We start from the raw sequence: 24,351 nt of genomic DNA on the forward strand, positions 1-24,351 counted from the left end.
TGTCTGGAATGCAAATGTTTGACAGTTTAAAACTTTTTTGTGTTTTTTTGGATTAGAAACATTATTTTAAAGATTCAAATCTATAGTGTGTATACACTGTATGAGCAACCTTTTTCGTCCAAAAGATTCAAACAGTCTAAGAGTAGTTGGAGGTGTTTGGTTCAGCTCAGTTTTTAACCACAGCGCCACCGATTGATCTATTGGTGCTGAGTTTGGTACAGTGGTTCAGGGGCAACATGAGTACATTTTAGCCATGCACGATTTTAATCAAAACAAACTTTTGCCTTGATACACAGCACTTCCTCTGTTGACTTCCAACATTTTTTTTGTTTTTGAGTTAATCAAAATGATCATAAATTTGATCCTAATCTATACACATAATATGGAGAAACAGCCAAGGAGTCGTTCAAAAAAGTATGTTTTGAATTTCCGCAATTCGGTGGCCACAGCGCCACCTATTGACCATTAAAAACTTTGAGGTCTAGACGTGTAAATCTTATTTTATTAGGGAGGTGAATTACAGCACCAGATTTGTTACAGACTGGATTTATTGTTACTGCGATATGGTGTATTTCTTATTTTGGTGCCACCTAGTGGTCAAATTTTCCTAAATATTGCTCAAAGCTTCAGTTGTGCATGGAATCAAAGAATCCAAAGTCTGGTGATGACAGGACTTTCTGTTACCAAGATATTGCACCAATTCTTATTTATACTGCATCACAATATGGAATTTGTTCCTTTATGACTTCTGTACTTTTTGCAGTATCAAAATTCTTTTGATAACTCTTTATTTTGAGAATCCATAGATCCTTTGTGCAAGTTTCATGTTAGCAGGTGACAAGCTGCATACCTCCTAATCAAGGTAATCGATGCCTTTTGCTGCTCTGCTGCTGAGTGAAAATCTATATGTGCTGTGCTCACCGTGAAGTCAGATTGTGGTGACTCACCGGGAGAAGCGTGTAGTATTGATCCATTCTTTATCAAAACAACATGCACTAATTTGGCTGCACAGAAAAAAAACAACAACTTTTGGATTAAACTGCATGGTTGTGACCAAAAGAAGACACCGAACTCTCCAAATGACATAGGGCTGATATCTAAAATATAGCTTGCTATTTTGAGCTCAGGTAACTAGATACAACCAAAAACAAACACGTTGCTACTTCCAGCACACGGTTCCACTAGCAGTCATTTCTCACATCATGTACACTGAATAACAAAATCAGAGATCTGTTGCAGTCTGTGTTCGCTGTGTTTGATGTTGTGTCATGCATCAACTACTCACCCTGCAGGTTTATCCACTTTAAGAAAAGCCTGGATGACCAGAGGAAACTCATACTTGACTATGTACAGATAACTGGACATGGCTGTGAGGAGAAGAGGATGATGCAGACTGTAACCATGAAAGCACCATTGCGTTCAAATGACATGCATGCACACACATACAGAGGCTATCCCAGAAATAAAATACTATGGAGATTATGTGTGTGACCTCACCTCCGATGTTCTGTAGCGTGATGGCAATACCTGCCGCCATCTTCCCTGGAGTTCCGAAAGCCCTGTAGCCGAGCTGCTCATATGCACGTATACCTGCGACGCAAAATAAGCATATTATAGATAAATCTATACAAACAAGATCTGTTATTAGGCATCTCCGCGACGACTTATTGTGTGTCTGAAGATACAGACTGTCCGATTACACACGCATTCATATACACACACACACACACATACCAACAATGCCAGATGACTTAAGCAGCAAATGGATTGAATATGATGAAAGAGCCGCCACCACTGTGAGGAGAACCCTGAAAGAGAGCACAAAAAAATAGAAAGAAACATCACCTTTTACTCTGTACTCTGACATGTTAAGACAGTCCCTGGCTTGTTAGTGATTTGAGGAGGTGCCCAGGTTGTCAACCCCTCAGCTTCTTGCCCTAGTACACAACCACACACATGCCAGATTGACTATTACAAAAGAAATATCTCCAATGCAACACTGGGATTGACAGACTGAGGAAAATCCCTTGTTAACAGTAATCTCCTGCCTCTAGGTTCTGTCTGTCTCCTCAGGATGTACTGTACCTGCAATCTGCTTTTGTACACTTTATGTATAATACCAACAAAATATTTCATAGAGAATTTTTTTTCTGAGTGCCAAATGTTAATCGTGAGATTAAGATTTAACATTTGTCAATTCTGGGTAGGGGGAATGCATTGTTTTGGAAACGTGGGGATATTTAGACACTTCTGTTAAAACCTATCCAAGTGACATTCGTTTGTATGTGTGGCTGTGGTTCGATCCCGCCTCCTCCAGAGACCACATCAGTGTCCTTGATACTGAACCCCTAATTGGCCTAGATGTCATCAGTCCATTAATTTGTTACTTTGTTAGCAAATTGCTAACTTGCGTTGCGAAAAGCACACGTTCAGTTTAGAAGCAGACTGGTGATGATGCTAAACTCTGTCATCCACATGAACAAACAGCACTGGAAAATGCTGCGATATCAATCAATCCCATTTGATTAGATACAAAGATGCATATGCTCTATGTTTTATGAGGATTTGACACCTGTTTTAAAGGGCAATGGTTAAAAAAAAAAACACCACATTAACAAAATTGAGAACAAATCCTCAACATGAAGTTTTGTGAATGGGCCCCCTGATCTACTGACTCTCCCTTGGCCGGCCCACCTCATTCCAACCATTTCTATTTTCTTTCTCTTTTGTTGTCACTGTTGACAACATGAACTTTCTCGCTCTCTTTTTGGCCCAGTGAGGCAGTACGTCTTTCCCCTCGACTTGAACTCTTGGCTATTTAACAGGTTTCTTTCTTCTTCTTTTTTTTGTGAAGCAATGTGGTAGAAGGTTGGGCTGACTTGAGGTGGATTTAGTCAGTCAAGTGGCGGTGGGAGGACAGATCTGCTGACAGTCAGACAGACTGACACACTTGGGTCACTGTTGCTCTGCTCACAGCTTTCCACCCCGCTGCATTCCTCCTCAGGCTGGGGCCTGACCTGCTGCTGAAGCCTCTGCACCCGCAAACAAAAATCTTTTTAGCATGAAACACTGGTCCATTTGGGAAACAGAAGGAGGGGACATTCCCAAACATTTGATTAACATAATAAATAGTCTAGAAGACTTTAAAAAGAAACATAAAATAACAGGAAGGAGTCTTCTCAGTCCTGCCTCACTTATTTCTTTTGAGGATGACACACAGTATCTGATGTGGAGTGAAATGAAGTATCGTGGTTTGTATCAGCTGCAGTCAGCACACAACAAATCCTTCGAGGTTAAAAATCACAGCATCTAAACCGAGCTGTTTGTCGATTAAATAGCCTGATTGCTCCAGAACGAGACAAACAATATCACAAACACACGAAGCAACAGGCCTCTTTGTCATTGTTTCGCTGTTTCTTTGTTGTGCTCGCCATTGGAGCAAATGTAGGTCTCCTGTCGCCTGAAGGAGCAGGACGCTAGTAGAGAAAAAAATGTGAGCATTGAGGCAATCACAAGCCTGAAGTGAAATGTGGAACACAATATTCCTTTGCCAACCATATCACTGACCCAGGCTGTAATTCTCACTACTTTATGGTTTGCTACAGGTTCATGCAGAATTACACACAAAGATGTGACCTTCTGTCTGCAGCAGGATAACACGCTGTCTGTTGCATTTGCTCACATTTACACACGACTAAGTGGAAAGTAATATTACCATAATGGCTAGAATAGAGTTCATTTCATGTCCTGACTTTAATGTATGCCTGATATGAATGTGTGAAGTCCATTTTATAAACAGATATACTGCATATGTTTTCTTTTGCACTGCGTTATTCTGCTGTATTTTATTTTATTTGGAGCTACAGTTCTTATTCTATTTTTTCATACACTATGTTGATTGTATGCACCAACTATACCAAGACTTGCATTGTGAAAACTACTTGGCATTGAACCTGAGTCTGACTCCGTCTGGCCAACTGTCAAAGACACTGGCGTTGGGTGACACGAGGTTCAGCCGGTCCAGACAGCAGACGGCTTGAAAAACCACAGTCACACAACTCAGCTCAAAATAAGAGGCTTTCTGTAACACGAGGGACAATCCTGCAGACATGACTGCCTTGGAAAAAAAAGAGCTCAAAAAATGTCCTTGAATCATATTTTAACTTTCTAAGATAAAGCTAGCCTTTTATTTTTTTTCCCCAGGATTGATCAGAGATGTGAAATGAACAAGCTGTCTACAAGTAGGTTGTTAGCACGCACGTCTTGAGTTTCATCAGAAATGCAGTACTCCAGGGGCTTTCGGCTTTACTCTTTCACAGAAAAATACTTCAACACCAGCCACCTCTATCACCATCAGGAAGAGGTGTAAAAAAAAAAAAAAAAAAAACAGCACAAAGAGGATGAGCCAGTGAAGGGATGTGAACATGTTGCCGGGGCCAACGAGTGAGATTTACCCTCCGTAAAAAAAACAGTCTGATTATTTTGAGAAACATCCAGATCAAATACAAAGCTGCAAGAGTGGTGTGGAAACCTGCATGCCAAGCTTTCCCACCTCCTCAGTTCAATATCATGCAACTGCCTTGCCCTTGCTAATTAAAAGAACTGATTCCACCCCTGAGAGTAATTAGGTATTTGAAGGATCCATCAATTGTGAATCAGCCTGTCTCCCCCTGCTGAAATTATATAATATCTGGCTATTAGTCAGTCTGCAATCTTTCAAGAATGAGGCTGGTTATTGACAGATAAATCCACCAAATACTGATCCTGCTGTACCTGGTATTGTGAGCCATTCCCATGGATGTACTAAGAGAAGATATGTGGACCGCGATGCTAAACTGGCTTCCTTCACCACAACAAACACGGTCGCTGCACTTTCTTTCCAGTCCCAGGAACACTGGTTCAATACTGTAAATGCTCAGTGTACCAATCCACCGAATGATCTACTTCAGTTTGAGTTTAAGGAATATACTTTGCCCTTTTCTAAAATACAAAATGATACATGAGTGAAAAATTCAGGGGTGTCCAGATAGCCAAATGTTTAAGGTTCAAACCACAAAATTACAACTTCTCTTGTTCCAGCCGGGGACTTTTGATGCATATTCCACTTTCTGTTAAACACAAATTGGTGGATGTAAAAAAATATAATTAAAGACGAAAGAAAACTGTAAAACAGTAGAATGCAGGTTTGGATATGGGCAAGGTTTTAGCACTGTGATGCTATTGAGAATAATAATGATATTAGCCTTCACCTTGAATTCGAGAGTAAATATGTTTTTGAGCTCGTTTGATGTCTATTTTAATGTGTAATGCTGGCAAAAGCTCTGGAAAATAAGGAGACCTTGGTTAATCATGTCAGTGAAGGGCAGTGCTAATAACCAGGCTACATCTTTCCCACCACAGGGGATTATACCCAGGTTTTTTTCTTTTAAATAACCCGAGACTGCTGACATCATTACTCTGACAGACAATGATGCTGCAGAGCATTTGAAATGGTAAGCTCCTCGGAAAAGATGACATACCTCCACGGTGGAATACAGAGGCTCAATCAGACAGAAATAATAGGGTATTTTTACGCTAAATGTAAGTTTTCACCTGCATCTTTTGGTTTGTCTGTCAGTAGTATGACACAAAAAGCACAAAGATTTTCTCAGGACATGGCAGACGGATGCAGCAAGGGCCAGGGATGGTGCTGTTACTTGTTTGGGGCAGATCTGCTAACAACCGTGAAAAATGTTATCCAGCAGAACAGCTATTCAACAGCGGAATCTCTACAAAAGCTATAGGAACACCAGCAGCAGCAAATCCATCAAGTCTCGACTGATGCTACAGTCTTGAATGAGGCGGAGCACAACATTCAATATGCATGGCAGCCAATAGACGTGATGGAGCTGCACATTGCAAAGATATCGTTTGACTTTCTTGCCGAGTGATCATCATCCATGTAAATATAGCCGTGCAACCTTGTCTATACTCCCAAAAAACAGTTAAGGGTTTAAAACATGAGTCCATATTACTGATTTAATAAAGTCATACAATGAACAAGGAAGTTCATATTGAATAAATAAAATAAATATGAATGACTTACAAGAACAGGATGACTCCAGTGTTGGCCATAGCATATGCGAGTCCTAGGATTCCACTTCCCATGATTGCATTCCCCAAGTTAAAGACCGACATCCCAAATGAGGTTTTTCCTTCAAACTATAAAACAGGTGAGAGAAAAAACACAAGTTACTCCAATAGTACGTGTCAATACTGTATTGAACACGAGCTATCGTTAAGTTTTGAACTTACATCTGTAAATCGTGTAGTTTTCTTGCCGTCTGCGCCTGATGTGAACTCCTGACTCTCGGGGAAATTGGCCTCTGCATTCTCAGTTCTGTGGGGACTTAAGGGGAGAAATACAGCCGTGAGAACATCAAGTAACAGCACAAAAGACAAACTCAATCAAGGCAGATGTACTATCATGTTGCACCCGTTTTAGAGTGTAATTTTGTCACAGTGTGTGCTGTTCAAGCATGGCAGGGTACCAAATAGACTCCACATGGCAGGCAGAATAGCAAGTTGCACTCGTCCAGTCATACATTTACATTCATTGGAGGGTTCATGAGCAAAGTGAGAATGTCATGTAACAACAAAGGATGAGATCCGCCTGGAGACTTTTTTTCAAATTTTATTTTCATAAATGCATGTCTTTTTTTTTAAATAGAAGAGACTCCGGAGTAAATCTGTTCAACTAACAAGGCAAACAAACAAGTAGGACACTGAATTTTAAACATCTAACATACATACCTAACATTCTGGACGCTATTGGCTACAGTTTCCCTACAAGCAGTGTAGAGAGATGCCATCCATCACCCAACGTGAGCACAAAATAGAAAAATGACACTCTTAGTCATGATGAAATAAGGAAAATAATACAATGACAGAGCCATCTATAGCCGACTGAAAGACATTTTAATTGAACCATCTATTACAGGCCTCAATATGACACAAACAGGGACATGATAATTAGGTATTTAGCTCACTCAATTATCCAGCACAAATAAGAATACAATCAGTGAGGAGAGAGGGGAGGGGGCTCAGTGTTTTTGCTCAATAACAGTTATATTGTTGCTGTTTTCGTATGGTGACCTGGAGTGCTCTAAAAGGCGCCTATAAATAAAATGTATGATCATCATCATCATCATTATTATTATTATTATTATTATTATTATTGTTATATTTGCTTTCAAAAAAGGATTAAATTGTGGTTACTATGGCAACGAGGCAGCTGATTGATGCCTTTAATCCGGGATATATTTAACAAATCCTTGCAGCTGACGCACATGGAACTCCAACTAAATGTTGTACATTATATCTTGTTTTGGTACGACCAGGTCAACTCTCCCACGCTGATGGAAGTCATCTCTTGTAGAGAAACTTCACTTCACGTCATCCTCTGCTAACAAGGTTCAGCGTGATGTCATTCATGATGGAAGACATATGTGACGGTAAATTACGGTTACGGCAACAGTACAGAGTTGTTCCTGTAATCCCCAGTGCCAGATGAAGTGTCTCCAAGGGGCCACATTTGTTCTAAAGATCACCACTTCGCTTTAGATTGACAAGTTGTATGTGTTCCACTAAAGGAACGTAACAACTGCTGTATACTCCTGGTTCCTGGAGGGCAATTTTCCTTTTCATTCACAATGGTTTTGAAACAAAAAATAACCCATTTCTGTCAGCATAGCTGAAAACGACCACAAACTACAAGTATATCCAAGAAGAGTTTTACTGGGGTTTAACAGAATTGGAATGGCTGCGACGGACTGGCGACCCATCCAGGGTGAACCCCGCCTCTCGCCCAATGTCAGCTGGGATAGGCCCTTAAAGGATATGATAATGCTTAAGAAAGGTATAGAAAATGGATGAAAGGAAGAATTGGAATGGGTCCTTTTTTAAAAAAAAAAATTTGACTGGTCATTCAATTATTACAAAAATTGAATATTTTTATTCTACTTCATTTCATTTTATAATATTTATGGCTCTTTTTAACTTAGTTCTTAATACATAAGCACCTAATTACCCCTGCTTGTCTGATGTTTGCCAGCTTGCACCAACTACAACTGATCAAATTCCTTGTGTTACAATCACCATACAGCATGGTAAGTCGGTGTATACTCACGTTTCGCTGCCATCTGCAGGTGGTGTTTTGGCCGATGCCGTGATCTCCTCTCCAGGTTCATGGCCTCTCCCGTTGGGAATGGCGTTCCCCTCCGCGGGAGCAGTTTCCACAGTCTCAGCTGGTTTATCCTCACTCATATCTGCTCTGGTGTCTGGGATGAAGTTGTAGAAATGCGCTCCAAAGAAAACTTCTTAATTTCCTCCAGGGATCTGTGGGAGAAAAAATATGGGCAATTACCATTACATTTTCCAAGGTTGGCAGGTATACTGATGCCAATACCTGCAGGCACCACTTCAGTCTCATAAAAAACTAACTTTAGTGGTCAAATATGGAGTTGGCCATGAATAGATGTTTTGGCAAACCCCCATGCATAATTGACACATCAACTGACAGGTCTACGCTTAGAGGAAGGAGAGTTTTTAGTGAAATGTGACACACTGGGCTTTGCGTCAGGCCTCTATTTCCTGGGATTCCTGCTGGCTTGTGGGGCCCAGAAAGGCCCCTGTGACATGTATCTCCTGGATGCTGTTGATGCTGGCTGCCTCTGAATGATCTCCTTTGCTCTGTGGCATAAACAGCAGTGAGGACTATAATGGCGAGCACGTTGGGGGCCATAAAGAAGGAACACACACAAATGGTGATATAAAGAGAGGAACCAGCTAGGACCAGCTACAAACCAGTTCTAGCCATCTTTGTGGCACCATTTTTTTTTTTGCCTGTCACTTTTCCCTTGTTTCCCTCTTTTACTGTGGAAGGTTCAGCATACAGCAACAATGCTCAGGGTTTTCTGTACTACCATTCTTTGTAACCACTCAGCTGTCCTTGTTCCCCCAGGCTTCTTCCGCTTCACAGCCTGCCCTTAAATGTAGCTTTTTGTGGTAGTATTTTAACACATCAGACATAGTGTGAGGTGAATAAACCCTAGTCTTCATCTAGCAGTCTTCTGAACCTGTCTTACCAACCACGTTGCTGTGAGCTTCACTTCACTCTCCGTGTCTCTGGCTAAAGCCGGGCAACGTGGTTGGGCAGCAAAGCACAGTGCACAATGGCACATGTTGTGCGGTTTCCTGGGAACGGGTTGGAGAACAGTGGTACTATTGTGCCAGGCATCATTATACTGCCGGGGCCCCCTTGGCTGTAGTTTGCTAGGCCACTCGAGAGGCTGAAAAGGTATTTCACTCGGCTCTAATTGAAAAGACGCCACCTTGGATTCAGCAAATGCCATTATCATTTATTCATGCGCAGTTGTAGCAGAGTTGCTGACGGTAGCAATGGCAGGGGTAGGGCCCCTCATATGGGACAAATCACCGCACAGAACACGCTGCCACTCAGATGGTCTACAAATCGCTAGGAAGCTGGGGGGGGAGCCATTCAAGGACAAAGCTGGATGGGTTGGCCGGCTACAAGGGTGCTTCCTCAATGGTCTGGAGCAGGGGAGCTTGAAACAGCTGACCTGACTGGTAGAGTCATCGCTCCTACAATCATTGTGTTCAATACCAAAGGCACGACATGCCATCCTTGACCAAAAATATATGAAAACACATTCATTTCAGTCTTATTTTTAGACTGCTTGTCTAGCTGCTTGAATACTGATGCTGATATCAGGAATCATTTGCTAAATAAAGATATAGCACGGCCTGATGTTATTTATATTCATGTTATGAATGGCTCTTGAGAGACAGATGCAACCGGCCCTCATATGCTTTCACCGATTCATGATTATTTGTGTGGTAGGATGGTGAAAAAAACAAAACCAACAAAAACCAACAACAAACAATTGCATGACTCAAAAAAGCAACTTTCATCAAATTTCATTACTCAAACCAAACCACTGACTGGCCTGGAATCATAATACTGGATCAAACAGGCTTAGCAACAACTACAAGCAAGTGAGTGAAGCGGATTGAACCACCCATGTCACTGTGGCAATTGGGTGGGAGGCTAAGGCTGAGGTTTGAGCTAGCAAGCTGAGGCTAAGCTCTGAACTACTTTTAGACAGTGATTCTAAAATATCACTGTCAAATGACAATAATGGTATAATGTTGCACCAGCATGGGACTTTATATAGTATTTCAAGGTTCTGCAATCAGATGGGTGATGCATAACTCAACAGCTTCGCCATCTACAGTAGTTTTCCTGCCAGAGTTTTCCTGCCATCCCTATCCCACCATTCCATATGAGCATCTTTACATTGACAGAACAGCAAGCATTGTCTTTAATAGGTTGCGTAAAAGGGGCTCGTGCAAATGTGTTAAGAACAATTAAAATTGGCACTGATTATTTTCCTACATGCACAATACAACCCAGCAAAACACAGACAGGCTGACAGAATGAGTCCTACTGCTCCTCCACGGTCTGACTGTCTCAGTAAAAACCAATGAAACTGATGGAGAAATAATTCCAAGCAACATTTTTATCAACACAACAACAAGAAATCAAAAATAATCAAAATCTTACAAAGCTTAATGTAAAATAAAACATCAGATAATTTCACAAAAGAGTTTCATCACAGAAATCCAGTGCTTCCTCACTGATTTCCAGACATCCGTATGCAAGTGAGCGAGGAGTTAATGTCACATTGTGATGGTTTTGGGGGAGTAAATGAGTCTTTTTTCATGCCATCGGCCCGGGCTATGTTTATTTATGCCTTCATTCAAAACATCACATTAGTCTGCCAAAAGACGGCGAGTACATGCGCCTTATTTTCGCTTGTTCTGACGTAAGCAGTTCAGTTGAGAGACGCCACCGCACAAGGAGGCAAACAGAGCTTGGAAAGGTTCACTGATTGTTATTCCTGAACTGATACCTGAACCAAAAAAGCCTGTGCATGCTGATTCATCTGTGCTAATTGCTATGCAAGAGGGCATTTGTTTGTTATTCATTTGGTGGATAATAAAATGAGTGTCTTTGTGTGCACAGTTTATGCAATGAGTAATCTCAAACTGTACTACTTCTGCTTGATGACATTCTCATAGCCCTTCTATCGCATAAGCTCACTTAATCAAGTCTCCAGCGTAATTTAAAGAGACTCTTAATCTCTAGAAGTCTGTGTGGATGATCACTGATTTGTCATTCTTTTCCTCTTACGTGCAGGTCCTTGAGTTCATTGGAATAAAAGCTGGAATGTTTAAAATGTCATCAAAAAGCCTGAGTGAAATCATCAAGGCAACAAAACTCTTCCAGCAGGAATATTCTGGCAAACTAACGAAAACCCTCAGGATTTTTACAGCTGCCAAAACTTGTCTCTCCTATTTTGTTATAGTTGCATTAATGGAAAAATGACAGACAGCATTAAATGCAAAGTCCTCATCCTTCCTTTCTGTCCATGAGCAGATTAAAAGATTACACATGGCCACAATTTGACAGATGAGCAGCTAATAGATCTATCAGAAATCATTTTATTGTGAAATAGTGGGGCTGAGACTCGAGACCTCTGACAGTCTGGATGGTGGAGTCGATCAGATTAGGGCCCATCTCACTCAAGCAGGAAATCAGGATCAGAGCGCTCAGGTCGCTCCATACACCCTTGCTCCTGTATAAAAATAGCTACAGAGGAGTGAATCGCCACGCCATAACCCCGCATCACATCACACACAAAGCTGTGTTTAAGTGCTACTGTGTGTGTATGTGTATGTGTGTGTGTGTGTGTGTGTGTGTGTGTGTGTGTGTGTGGGTGTGTAAGCGCGCGCCATGGAACACAGCAGCTGCTTAGAGTAAATAGTAAACATTCAGCAAATGCGTCAAAGTACCATCTGTCTGTATTGTGGTTCTTCACACCAGGGTGAGCATGCACCACGACATACAAACACATATGCAGTGTAATTATGAGAACATGTCCCGTAGTTGTGAAATAAAGCAACATCATAAACAGCTAGAGAGGGAAAATGAAGGTGTTTGTTTGGGATTAGAAACGAGACTGTTCTCTGCTCTCATTGTTTCATGTGTTAAAAATAATATGCGGTGACATGTTGAGCACATGTAAAGAACATTTTATCAAAACATGTCAAACACTGTCAAAGTTTCTCCGAAATCGTGGCGACATCCTGCGATCTCAAATGTATTCATTTTGGATGGCAACAATGGTATGATTTTTCTTACTGGTCAAGAGTTATGGTATGACCAAAAAATAAAAAACTCTCTTAAAATGTGTGTGTGTGTGTGTGTGTGTGTGTGTGTGTGTGTGTGTGTGTGTGTGTGTGTGTGTGTGTGTGTGAACTAGATAATGCAAATAAAAGATGGTGACTTTGAAAATAACATTTTTTCACAAAACAACATTAACAGAATGAGGATCATAATAACTGTGCTGAAGGTTTTAATTATACACTGCTGGACCCCCAAGCATCTGTATCCTCTGTTTCTCTTTCCTTACAATATTTTTCTGACGTCTCTCTCTCTCTCTCTCCCTCTCCCTCTCCCTCTCCCTCCATCAGTGCCGCTGTGATTAGCCAGCAGGGAGAATAAGAGATTAACTTCTGACGAGAGATTTGTATGTCAGCCTCTAAGATGCCCCTCATCTCCAGGGTGTCTATAAGCTGCTGGGAGATACATACGTCAGAGACTGTTACATGAATGAGGAACTATGTCTAAATACCCACTATGAAAGGTATGATATATCCCACGTCAAGCGTCTACAGTCAAGATTATACTGCATGTTCGGATTGGGAAAAATATTGCAGCGATTTTCCCTCCAATATCCCTGGATAATTTCGTAACCTACATTTCTCTAGGAACAGATGCTCAGACATTGGAAATGGGAATTGCATGAGACGTTGTTGATGAAACAGTTCTTGGGCCTCACATCAACACACACACACACACACACACACACACACACACACACACACACACACACACACACGATTGTCCCAATCCTGTCGCAATAACGGGGAAAAATAATTGACCTGTTATTGGCCTTTCTTCCTCTGCCAAGGTACAACCCCTCTTCTATGTTTGGTAAAAAACAGCACAACAGTCACACATACAGAACATTTCGAAAACACAAACATCACCAAATCAAACCACCACACATGAGTGTGCACATAACAACCTGGACCCAAACCCCTAATTCTTGATTGACAGTTTCTTGTCCCACTTTAGTGTCTCTGGAGGACAGCTGTGTTTGAAGGGCATGCCAGCACCACAGTGTAGGAAAAAAGTGAGGTATAAGGCATCTGGATCATCTATAGTGTCTTCCGACACATCTACGTCGGAGCACCAGCCTGATGAGTCACTGGAAATGTGACCTATTTATAGAACCACACAACACTTTCTGTCACTCTGGCTCAACTCTCACACCAAGCACCCCAAAGACAAGCAGAGACAGAAGAGCAGCTGCATCATCACACTGAAAAATGCGCCTACAGAGACCTTTTGGGAGGACAATGCGGGAAATCGAAGGGTCGAGGGATGGAAACAATTAGTGGAAGCAGAGATTTAAGAGTGATCAATAGGATATTTAGTAGGACCAACTCACAGACGCAGAGTGTGGAGTTTGATTGCAGCACAACAGCCAGGCAGATAAGCACAGAAAACATACAAGAAACATTGTAGATAACACAATACATTTCAAAACTAGGGCTCTTAAAAGTTAGGTTCCAAAGCGATTATTCATTTTTCAGATTGCTCTGGGAACAAGTGAGAATTTGTGTTGCCTAAAGTTGTCCAAAATAATATTCCATATGACCCATTTTTCCCTCATTATTGATGTATATTTAATTTTGCGTCGCTAGTATCGCTATCTTCCTTCTTGATGAAAGTTTTTTTTTGCGTGCAGTTTTTATAAGATAGGAAAACCTTTTAATTTCAAACATTGTGAATGATGTGACGGTCATAAAATCCAGAGGAATAAGCTGACAACAGGACTTACTCGAGTAATACGCGAAGTAAATCCATTCACATCTGTCAAATTGCATCTGCGGGGTTGTGCAAAGATGCAAGAGGCTGAAGTGAATCATCAACATCATCTCTAAGCGTGCATGGAATGATCATTAATCGTCTTGTGGTGTTCATAAATATTACTATGAAAAAAATAAGATGGCTGGAAGCAGATACAGAAGGATTCTTTTTGCATTGGTCTTCACAAAAGGTGCTGAGATAAAGATTCAGAACCGATTGAGGAGGGCGAACGTGACGTGTGCTCGACCAATTTTGTCAGTGTCAGCAAACACGGCGGCGACGAACCTGGCAGGTGTTTTAGTCCACTACCGCATGATATTTATGATACAATACAGTTTTGGGGGGGAGAAAATGATGTGTGCGAACAAAGGACCCACGTCCTACTTCCTTTAGTTTGATGCCACGTTCCAGCATTGACACTGCTGGCTGTTGATTTTCAGTCTGGACTCAAGAGTGACCTTCTGTCTCTTAAGTTGTGACGTTGCATACTTGTTGTGCTTTGTTTTCTCTTGGTGTCAGTATTTCTAGTCAGTTCCTGAGTGTCTAATCTGTTTGCAAAAATATCACACCCATGACTGAGTCAAAACAGAACACCTGATTCCTTGGGTCTTTTTGTTTCCTGTTTGCACAGTCATAGATTATTTCCCTTGTTGCCCCCCAAATCAGAAGCGGGTCGCTTGTACCCACAGGTGTATTACCAAGTCAAGTTGAATTCAAAGTAGCTTACCAGATGGACAATAAAACTAAAACAGGGCAGTTTAAATAGAAAAATCTTCACAGGAGTTGAAAAATTCAAGTCAATATTGATATCATCAGTGCATTTTCATTTCGCTGAGACATGAGCAGTGTTGACTTGTGACACAAGAACACGCCCTCATTGTTCTCCTGCCTTTGTACTCAGCTCCTGTTCACTCCTACAGAACGGTCCAGCACACCTCACCCCCCCCCCCCCAACTCCCCTAACCTGTCATCCTCTAGCTGTCCACCAGATGCCCTCAGACGGTCCCTCCATTCTCTCCGAACCTGGCCACCTCCACCCACTCCTCACCTGTAACTCCCTTCTATCACTGGTGGTGCATTTCCTTTCTGCCCTGACTTGTGCTTCCTGCTCTTTTATGGATTTTTTTTTGTTTTTTTGCCATCTCAGTTTTTAACCTCCACGGCAATTTGTTGGATCACATCACTAAACTGCATCAAGCTCTTTTTTGTGTCCCTCCCCTGACGGCTGCAGAAGTCACATGCACATTTCAAAAGTCCCACAAACATCCAGGCACATTATAATCCACTCTTATTAAGAAACATGGCATCAGAGACTTGAGCTACAAATATTTTGTGTCCTAGAGTGACTAAGGGAAAATGCATGACCTTTCTCCCTTTATCAAAGGCAAACTCAATGCAGAGTGACAGGAATGGCAGTTACAGCAATGCAACGATGTCTGTGTGGAGGTTACAAGCCAGCGAGCCACAGGAGGTCACTGAGTTGTCACAAGGAGGTACAAGAAGGCAGTTGGAAAACAAAGTATGACTTCAAAATACACATAAAATATATTAATTTGAAGTTGTGTGGCCTTTCCTAAAGCCCCCCCCCCCCCCCCCCCCATCCCTGTTAACTCAAAAACTGCTTCACCACATCCGATGAAACTTTAAATGTCGCTTATTTCCTGTAGCTGTCATGTCGGATTATTTATTGGAAAAAAAAGAAAAAAAAGTACCTATTTCTTATATGGCTTCATGAATTTAAAATGTTAGTGTCAGAATTATTAAAGATGACAGTAACTGGAATATCCAAAAGATGAACAACCCTTCTCCAATGTTTAATTATAATGAAAAATAAAAAGAACATGTTTTTATGGATTGAGAAGATCAATCTGCTCATCAATCACACAAAACACAACAATATTTTAGACCTAAGCAGGTTTTACATGGTCTAGAAAAGACAGCATATATTTTTTTATTTCAACTAATTACTCATACGTAGTAGACAGTTTGCATTGTGGCTCCAAAAGTAGCTTGTGTTGGGACTGAAAAGCTTCTCTCAGGAAACTGTACTCCAGTATATTGCTTAGAACAATAGGAAAGGATGCGATCCAGCATAAAGCCAGATCTGTCCTCTCTCTCTGTCATGTGCCTCAAAACAAAGTGCCACCCTCTGCTGGCTCCTGACACTTGTCTTTCTTCTGTTTCCTCATCATCACAAGGGAAGAGAGAAAACCAGAGTGCATCATGGGGGTGAGTGTTTCATCCAGCTGGAAGTACAGCTCACACGGCGTGTGATGTGATGCTGCACTGCTGACTGTCACATGCCACCACCGAAGTCCAAATCCAAATCTGCTGGCGTGGAACTCCTGAGCACTGCAGCCACCCTGCTGTAAGCAGATCAACGTAGGGCTTTGCTATCATTCCTCTTTTATGACTACTGGCACAAAGGCTTTGCAGTGGATAATGAGCTGTTTAAGGCTCAGTGGAACTGACTTTGGGGTGGTGAGGTGGGCTTTTACACGCTTCTGCAAATAGACTTCATGTTTTTGGGTTTCTATGCAAGTACATACATGCATTCTCCTTTATGCCATATCCCGCCGGGAATGCAGGGGAAGGGAATTTCCTCCGATTTGGCACAAACGTCCACTTGGACTCAAGAATGACATGAAAAGATTGGAGTTGTCACATTGACATTTGATGGGAGGCCATCCCATTCTCATGAACGCAGGAATACTTGGAGGAAATTTCATGACATCTGGCACAAACATCCCCTACACACATGTATTTTGTGGTGGGTAAGGACTGTACTGTTAGACACCATGTTTGTAGATGTTGGGCACCTGTTGAACAGACTAATCCATAAACTAATGTAGGGAAATTGCATTAGTTAGGTTATAGCCTATTTGGGTAAAACCAAACACACATTTTAATATATCTTATTTACAATAAGGCACCCAACCTCAATGCAATAATTCTAGTTTCTCTCTGCTCCGACTTTGGAAAGTCAATCCATCCCAACCAGCATCAAATCAATCTGCAAACTCCATCAAAGAGATACATTATTGAAATTACCTACCAATAAAGAAGGGATAAAACAAATAAGTAAATGTATTTCAGTAAATATAAATGTTCGATTCCATGATCGGCTGTGCTAACAATGCCTGTATCTGTGAGTCTCCTCCATCTAACAATGATTGCTGGACAACACAGTATTGAGAGTAATTTTCTCCTACTCAGGGCACATCTAACCAATCCATTATCTGAAGCTAATGACCTCTGCTATCACTCAGCATGGCTCAGATGTCACAAACTGACCAGTCTAAATTCAGATAACACCCTTAAAAGGAGATATTACACCCACAACTTTCAGATTGATAACTGATAGCTTATAGCGCATTTTATAAGTCTGCTTTCAAAGTTTTGTTAGATAAGGAACATCATTAAAGAACAGAGTTATAGAAAGCTATGATATTTCATATCGTACAATTATATTAAGTGGCAGCTCAAAGAAGTATGATATGGATTCAAATATATGACCCAAGACAAATTATTCTGTTTACCACTTTTAAAAAAAGTAAAATCCCATCGCTGAGAAACCTCAAGGCCAGCCAGAGGCTCACCTTCTGTCATAGTTTATATGACTGACAAAAATCCCAGCAGAGTGGTTTCTCCTCACAGTCGACTGCAATTCTCTCTAAGACTGAAGAATCCCTTTATGTTTTCTTTTCATTCCTGCAAAGGTAAACCAATACTGCCTCAGGATAAGAGAACATTTCACATGGGCACAGAGCTTTGAAAAAATGACATAGGAGAGCGGTGAATCCGTGGCTCAGTGTCCAATCTAATAATGAAGAAGGGAGAAGCCATCGACATTCTCAAGCGCGAGCCTGAGTCAGAAAGAGAAGGATAAACCAAGGAGACTTGGGATTTTTACCCACTGTAGCAAAGCTTTTATGCTATATACTGCACTCCCCGGGCGGCAAAGTGGTGCAGTGGTCAGCGCTGTCGCCTCACATCAAGAAGGTTCCAGGTTCGAGTCCCAGCTCCAGCACAGGATCTTTCTGTGTGGAGTCTGCATGTCTCTCTGGTACTCCAGCTTCCTCCCACAGTCCAAAGACATCAAGAGGGGACGAGGCTGATTGATACTCTAAATTGACCGTAGGTGTGGCTGTGAGTGTGAATGGTTGTTTGTCCCTATGTGATGGACTGGTGACCTGTCCTCTCGCCCAAGGGCTGCTGGGATAGCCCCCCCCCCCCCCCCCCGTGACCCTTAACAGGATAAGCAGAAGAAAATGGATGGACTGCACTCCCCATTCTCACACTTCCTGCTAACTGATACACTGAGGTCGTAACATTTGCAGCATTTTTTCCACACACATGCTTTCAAATACATGTACTTGAAAAAAAAATAACACCTGGGATGAGCTAACAGAGTTTTAATCGCATGCCAAATGAAGATGCTGGATCAGTTCAATCATATTTGGTTTAACGGTGAAGGAGTGAGAGGGTGAACGCGGACTCGTGACAGGCCAGAGAGAGTCGTCCATCAGTCACCATCAGCAGCGGTGAAAGCTGACCAGACACGAGCTCCCTCCTGTCAAGTCCAGCATTCACCTGCAGCCCTGGAGGTGACTCATCATGGAGGAGTGAAGGACTGGGCTGCTGAGGATACCTCCAGAAACCACGCTGACGTCAGGCTTTTTGAAGGGAGTTCAGACGTACGAGTCATCCTACAGCCTTTGGAGGAATCAGGTTAACCGTTAACGCTCGAAACGTCTTGCATGTGTTGCTTTTCATAGAGAAAAAATATTAATGTAGCATTGAAAAAATATATATATCCTTCACTGCCAATAATCATAGCGCTGACTGTTTGATAATTAATGACACCGCTTCTATTCAGCTGCCATATCGATCTTACAAAGACCATGAAAATAATATGATGTCAATAAAAAACACAAGTAAAATTTGGGTCCTGTGTTCCAGGGCAGGTCCACCTACAGGGCTTGCACTTGTGCATGTGTTCATGTTGGTTTTATCTTTTTATCTTAACGTGTACTCGGGTGTCTTGAAAGGCACTAAATACATCTAAATTTGTTTTTATAATGGATGAACAGGGAGGGCGTAAGGCAGAGGCTGAGTAAGGAGAACTTGTGAGTGATTTCAAATGTTGGGTCATGAGTTACAGTATTTTCCAAAGCAGGTGTTTACATAAGACTTGCATGGCTTCAAAAAAATCATCAAAAAGAAAAGGAATTTCGAGAAGATCGCCTGCGCTCCGTGATGTTATCGATGAACACGAGCTGAGCGGATTTTTTTTTTGTCAGTTCAAACAGGTAGTCCACTTTCATCCGGTATCTACCAGCTCATTTATAGAACTTACATAGCTTTGATAGCGCAGCCTCCACAATGACCGTTCAAATAAATCTGACAATCGCTCTCAAACAGATTGAATAAAAACTGAACATGATAACCCTCAAGACGGGAGGTTTTATTGCAGGTCTGTCAAATTACGCAACATTAGTTTGATCGATGGTGTGTGACTGTCAGTCCAAGAGAGAAGAGATGACTATTCAACCTCTATTGGATGGAAAAAGTGCAATCACATTTTTGGGGGGGTTAAATATCAAATAAATAGATGAGTTATGTGATTACGATCTGACCAATAAAACAAAAAGATTTGGGTTTGGTTTATGAGCAGGACGGAAGGAGACATCAGAGGAGGCGAGGGGTTGCTGGAGAAGTGAGGAAGAGTGTCAGATAGATAAGACGGCAGAGTTAACAGCGTGTCACGGTTCAAAAGGAGTTCTTTGTCACACAATAGAGGCGGTAACTGTGACACCAGGGTCAGTCCATTTTCAAGACTGAACAAAACCTTGGCAACATTCATCAATGTCAAGCCTCCCATTTTCAATTTAGGAACAGAATGTTTGATGATGTGGATTTCATCTTGTTTAAATGCCACGGTGTGTTGTTTTGTAGTGACCGGTGCCATCTCGCATGCGGATCTCGTTGAAGTCCAGTGTAATATTCAAATATTTCCATTTCATTTTATCGAACACAATGCATTTTAGTCAGACTGCATACGTAAACAACAAGAGATGCAAATTAGCATCTGCTAGAAACTCTGTGTGTAACACATCAGCCTCAGCTCTCTCTGACAATATGTTCACTTGCATGGTCCCTAACAAAAGAAACAATATGAGAACAGCTTCCTGAACACTTGACCACAACCTCTACAGTTCCACACACTTCCATCGAATTCCCCCTGGTTTAAAAGCTATGACTATCTCAAGATCCTAACAGCACCTGCAAATCTCTACCTTGGGGTGACTGTAAACCAGCGTAGAGGGATTTAGCAGCCACTGTAGGACAACGATGAAACAGACGACAAAGCTTTTAAACCTGAACATTGCAAAGTTATACAGAAGACAATTCTGCAAATTGATGCCCTTTTTTTTGCGCAAAGTGCAACCGCATGACCATTCTAATACAGACGACTGCTAACCCAACGGTTGAGCTGCATAACATTTAAAAATCAGAAACGAAGGATCTGCCATTAATGTGTCTTTCAGAGAAGAGATACTGCGTCCCGAAACCAATTCTGGTTCAAACAAATATCCTGAAAGCCCGGTTACTTAACCCAACTGAAGCACATTCTTTCCCACTTCCACTTTTTTGGGGGGGGCTTTAAATGTCTGATTGGCTGGCCTGAGCTCCCAAATATCTAAAAGACACAGACAACACCCCTGCAAATTAAAAAAAAAATCTTTGAATATGATTAATAACCGGCGTGGATCTCTCCAGCCAGATCCAGTCCCTGCAAGATGATCACGCTGACAGCACCTGTAGCCAAGCTGTGACGTGGGGGGAGCCAGCTGCGGAGGGCGGCAATAAAATGATTAGGAATGAAGATTTTTGCACTGTAAAGAAGTCGGGTTTGTGTGTGCTACAGCGAGAAGCGGTGTCCTTGTGAAACGTTGAAATAGAAATTTCGCTAAGAAAGACCTTCAAGTTTGATCTCACTCATTCGCCACTGTATGAACGTTTCCCAGCTGCAAGCAGGTCGCTCTTCTGCTCGGAGATGAGCCTATAGAAGCAGGTCGATGGTGCTCATGCGTGCACAAAGAGCGTCATATATATATATATATATATATATATATATATATATATATATATATATATATATATATAATATATATATATGCTTTTGGGGGGAAAAATACTAATTTCACCATGACGGGTGAAAATACGTCAAGTAATTGTGACACATTATACGGGCTAAGCAAGGTTACCGTTCCAGCATGTCTTACCGGAGAAGTGTAGCGGTCCTCCTCCAACTCCAAATATCTCCACACAGCTCTCTCCTCCGCTGGACCCGTGGCGTGTCGTCCTGCCTCTGTCCCGCTAAGTCCGTCCGCCTTCCCCCCAAACCGCCGCGTTAATGTCATGTGTTTTCCACTGAATTGTCCCTCGTAATCTTCTCAAAAGTGGGATGTGAAGAGTATCCCGGGTTCCGCCTCTCGCACGCACGGCGACTCCAATCAAATTATTGTTGTGTTTGTGGTGGAGCCGGAGCGCGCGGGGACACACGATAGCCCCCCGCCCCCTTCTTTTCCCCTCACACACACACACACACAGACACACACGCTTCCCCCTGTCTTCCCTTGATTGGCACGCGCGCGCCCCCTTAAATCGTTTGGTGACAATGGCGACCAATAAAAGCCCGTTATCATTAGACGATGTATAAAAAAAAAGCTACGTAGATATGTTACTGTGATTTACACGGTGTAATGGACGCGCACAAGACAATGAGACCACACACACACACACACACACACACACACACAAACCATTTATTTTATTCACTCGGTGGCTTTTCCTTTAATTGGATCCAAAAATAGCTCACGGAAGGCAAATCGATCCAATTGCAACGTCTTTTTTGAGCAACGCAATCAACTACGCTTGAGCGTGAAACCTCTCCATGCTTACGCACACCGTACGTATACCCAATGTGCGCGTCTTTTCTAGGTCACTGGTAGATGTGATGTCACAACTCACCGGGAAGTCTTTTCTCTCTCCTTCCAGAAACACACCTCTGGAGTATAATTAGACCGTTATGCGGATATTAGAGTGGAAAGACTTAAATATTACATGACTTCTTTTTTTGATAAACTAACCAAACCTGCAAGCCACCGAACAATTTGTCTCATTTTTTTTCATTAAAGGACAACCCACCCACCCCCGCCCCAAACACACACACACACACACACACACACACACACACACACACACACACACCCCAAAGCAGAGGACATTTAACCCCTTGGCTCTGCATCTGCTGGAAGGGCCCCCCCCCAGTGGGGGGCGGCTGCCCACAGAGAATGATGACAGTGCAGCCCAGAGGTCATCAGAGGGGCTCAACAGATGTTTACTATGTCGAGAATCTCAAGAGCATCAACTTGAGTCTCAATTCCTCAGCAGCGAACTTTGTGTGTTACTCATCTCAGAATAACATGCTGCTATGCTAATTTGGAGCTGTCAGCTAATGAGGAGGAGGAGAGGGCGAATACAGAGGACATCTGGCACCGGAAGCACAGTGTTTTCATTCAGCTGTGTGAACTCTCTCCCTGTTGTTGTTGTTCTCTTCATATTGTGGGCGTGCGTCTCACCTTGGCACACCAGTCAGATTAAATTGTGATGTAGTGACCCAGAAGACGACAAGGTATCGCAGGCACGTGACCAAACTAGCAAGAAGCCCATAGCGACGTAAGAATGAAACACAGAAATATGTTAGCGTGATTTAACATCCTTCATCTCAAAGGGTTTTGACTTCACAGCTATGACTGGAATAAGAGTCTGTGGTTCACACCGGCTTCAAATATTAAAAAAAGAAGGGTTGTGTGGGATAAAATAGGTCAGAGGATACAGAATTTGAAGCATTCCTGCGTCTTTAAAAAGACTGTCGCTAAAAAGAAGCTAAAAGGTCGTCATCCTGAAGGCAGACGGTGTTTCTGAGGACAGCTGTTTTCTACTTTGACTGATAATCTAAGCGTCTCTCCTCATCATGCTAATGTTGTACTGACTTCAAGGATGCTATCATTTTACTGTTTCTGATAGCCATTCATTTGAAATTAGATTAATTTTCCCACAGAGACATGACCAGAGTAAATGCAATTCTTTCCCTCCATTCACTCTGGCAGAGGTCAAAGGTCAAATTTCTTCTTCTTTTTGATCTGTGCACATTTATTGCGGACTGGCTTTGCATTTCCTAATTCTTTTTTTCGAGTTATAATTTTGTAAATTTTGTGACTGTCCTTGCGTGTTAACATGTCAGGTCTGTTGGCTTTCTGTTTATCAAAGAAATGTGTTGGTGCGCAGTAATTATATCCTTGTAGGAAGATAAATACACATAAACATTATCATCAAAGCAACACAGACTTCCTTTAACAGCTTTAAATGGCTTTCTGGAAACAATGGGTGCCTGTAACGTCTGAGAGCTCAGGCAAACCTACAGAACAGTAAAAGAGCTTAAAACTGTACAAGCTGAGGTAAACACATAAGTGGATTTGAGCGTTTCAAAGACAAATTGCACCAACCTTTGATTCCTTAACTATATGATCATCTTATTTCCTAAAAAATCTGGGAATCCGTTCCTCACCTGTTCTAACTTTTATTTGACTGCTCCGTTTTCGATGACGGTCTTTGCTAAGGAGCTCCTCTCACAAGGTTTGTAGCTTCCTGTCCATCCGACACAGCACCACGGCCCCCACCGTGCTCATAATTAGGAGAAACAGGAAGAAAAGATCTCATCACAGACCACTAAACTCATTCAGCTGATTTTGCTGAGCCATGCTGGAAGATGCTGCAATCCAACTTAATTGAGCTCGATCTCTCTGGTGCATTCATCATGTGGTGAGGATGTGCCAGTCAGTCACTGTGTAATTGTCTAAAGTAATATGCCCCCCCACACACACACTCATGGATGAGCAAGAAATAGTCATGCTGTGGAAATGATGTGGTTATGCAATTACCTGAGAGCCGGTTTGAGTGAGATGCAGCTTTATGTAGGACCACAGGCCGTTGTGTGAAGGTTTATTCATTCTTTATGAATGTGTGACTCATAGCGGCGTTGTCGTGGGAACATCTCTGACGGCCTTTAACAAATCAAATGTCAGGTTTGTGTGCACTGATAAACAAGATGATCGATGTCTGTAGGTCTAGATGAATTTACCGGAATGATGTGGATATTAATGATCCTGCAACTGCAGGGTCGGTTTCACGTTTAAGCAGTTATGTCAAAGCAGGAGAAA

General features: G+C 42.0%; 1 protein-coding gene across 2 annotated transcripts in view; it reads right to left on the reverse strand.

Annotated features, from left to right (window-relative positions):
* The window catches only part of LOC147268019 (sodium-coupled neutral amino acid transporter 3-like), a 33,678-nt gene extending 11,978 nt beyond the window's left edge, over positions 1–21,700 (reverse strand). Inside the window, exons 1-8 of one of the 2 annotated variants that reach the window (XM_086199241.1) lie at positions 21,352–21,700; positions 8,168–8,376; positions 6,793–6,825; positions 6,295–6,388; positions 6,086–6,201; positions 1,735–1,808; positions 1,498–1,590; positions 1,286–1,367 (exon numbers count right to left, since the gene is read on the reverse strand). In XM_086199241.1, the coding sequence (XP_086055367.1) occupies positions 1,286–1,367; positions 1,498–1,590; positions 1,735–1,808; positions 6,086–6,201; positions 6,295–6,388; positions 6,793–6,825; positions 8,168–8,304 (629 nt within the window). In that variant the 5' untranslated portion in view covers positions 8,305–8,376; positions 21,352–21,700. The remainder of the gene's footprint in view (positions 1–1,285; positions 1,368–1,497; positions 1,591–1,734; positions 1,809–6,085; positions 6,202–6,294; positions 6,389–6,792; positions 6,826–8,167; positions 8,377–21,351) is intronic. The other variant, XM_086199242.1, reaches the window with a different exon arrangement.
* Between the last annotated feature and the right edge of the window lie 2,651 nt (positions 21,701–24,351).

The sequence above is a fragment of the Aulostomus chinensis genome, chromosome 3, assembly GCF_037954235.1.
Source record: "Aulostomus chinensis isolate RoL2024-O1b breed Wild chromosome 3, RoL_Achi_v1.0, whole genome shotgun sequence".
Taxonomy (NCBI): domain Eukaryota; kingdom Metazoa; phylum Chordata; class Actinopteri; order Syngnathiformes; family Aulostomidae; genus Aulostomus; species Aulostomus chinensis.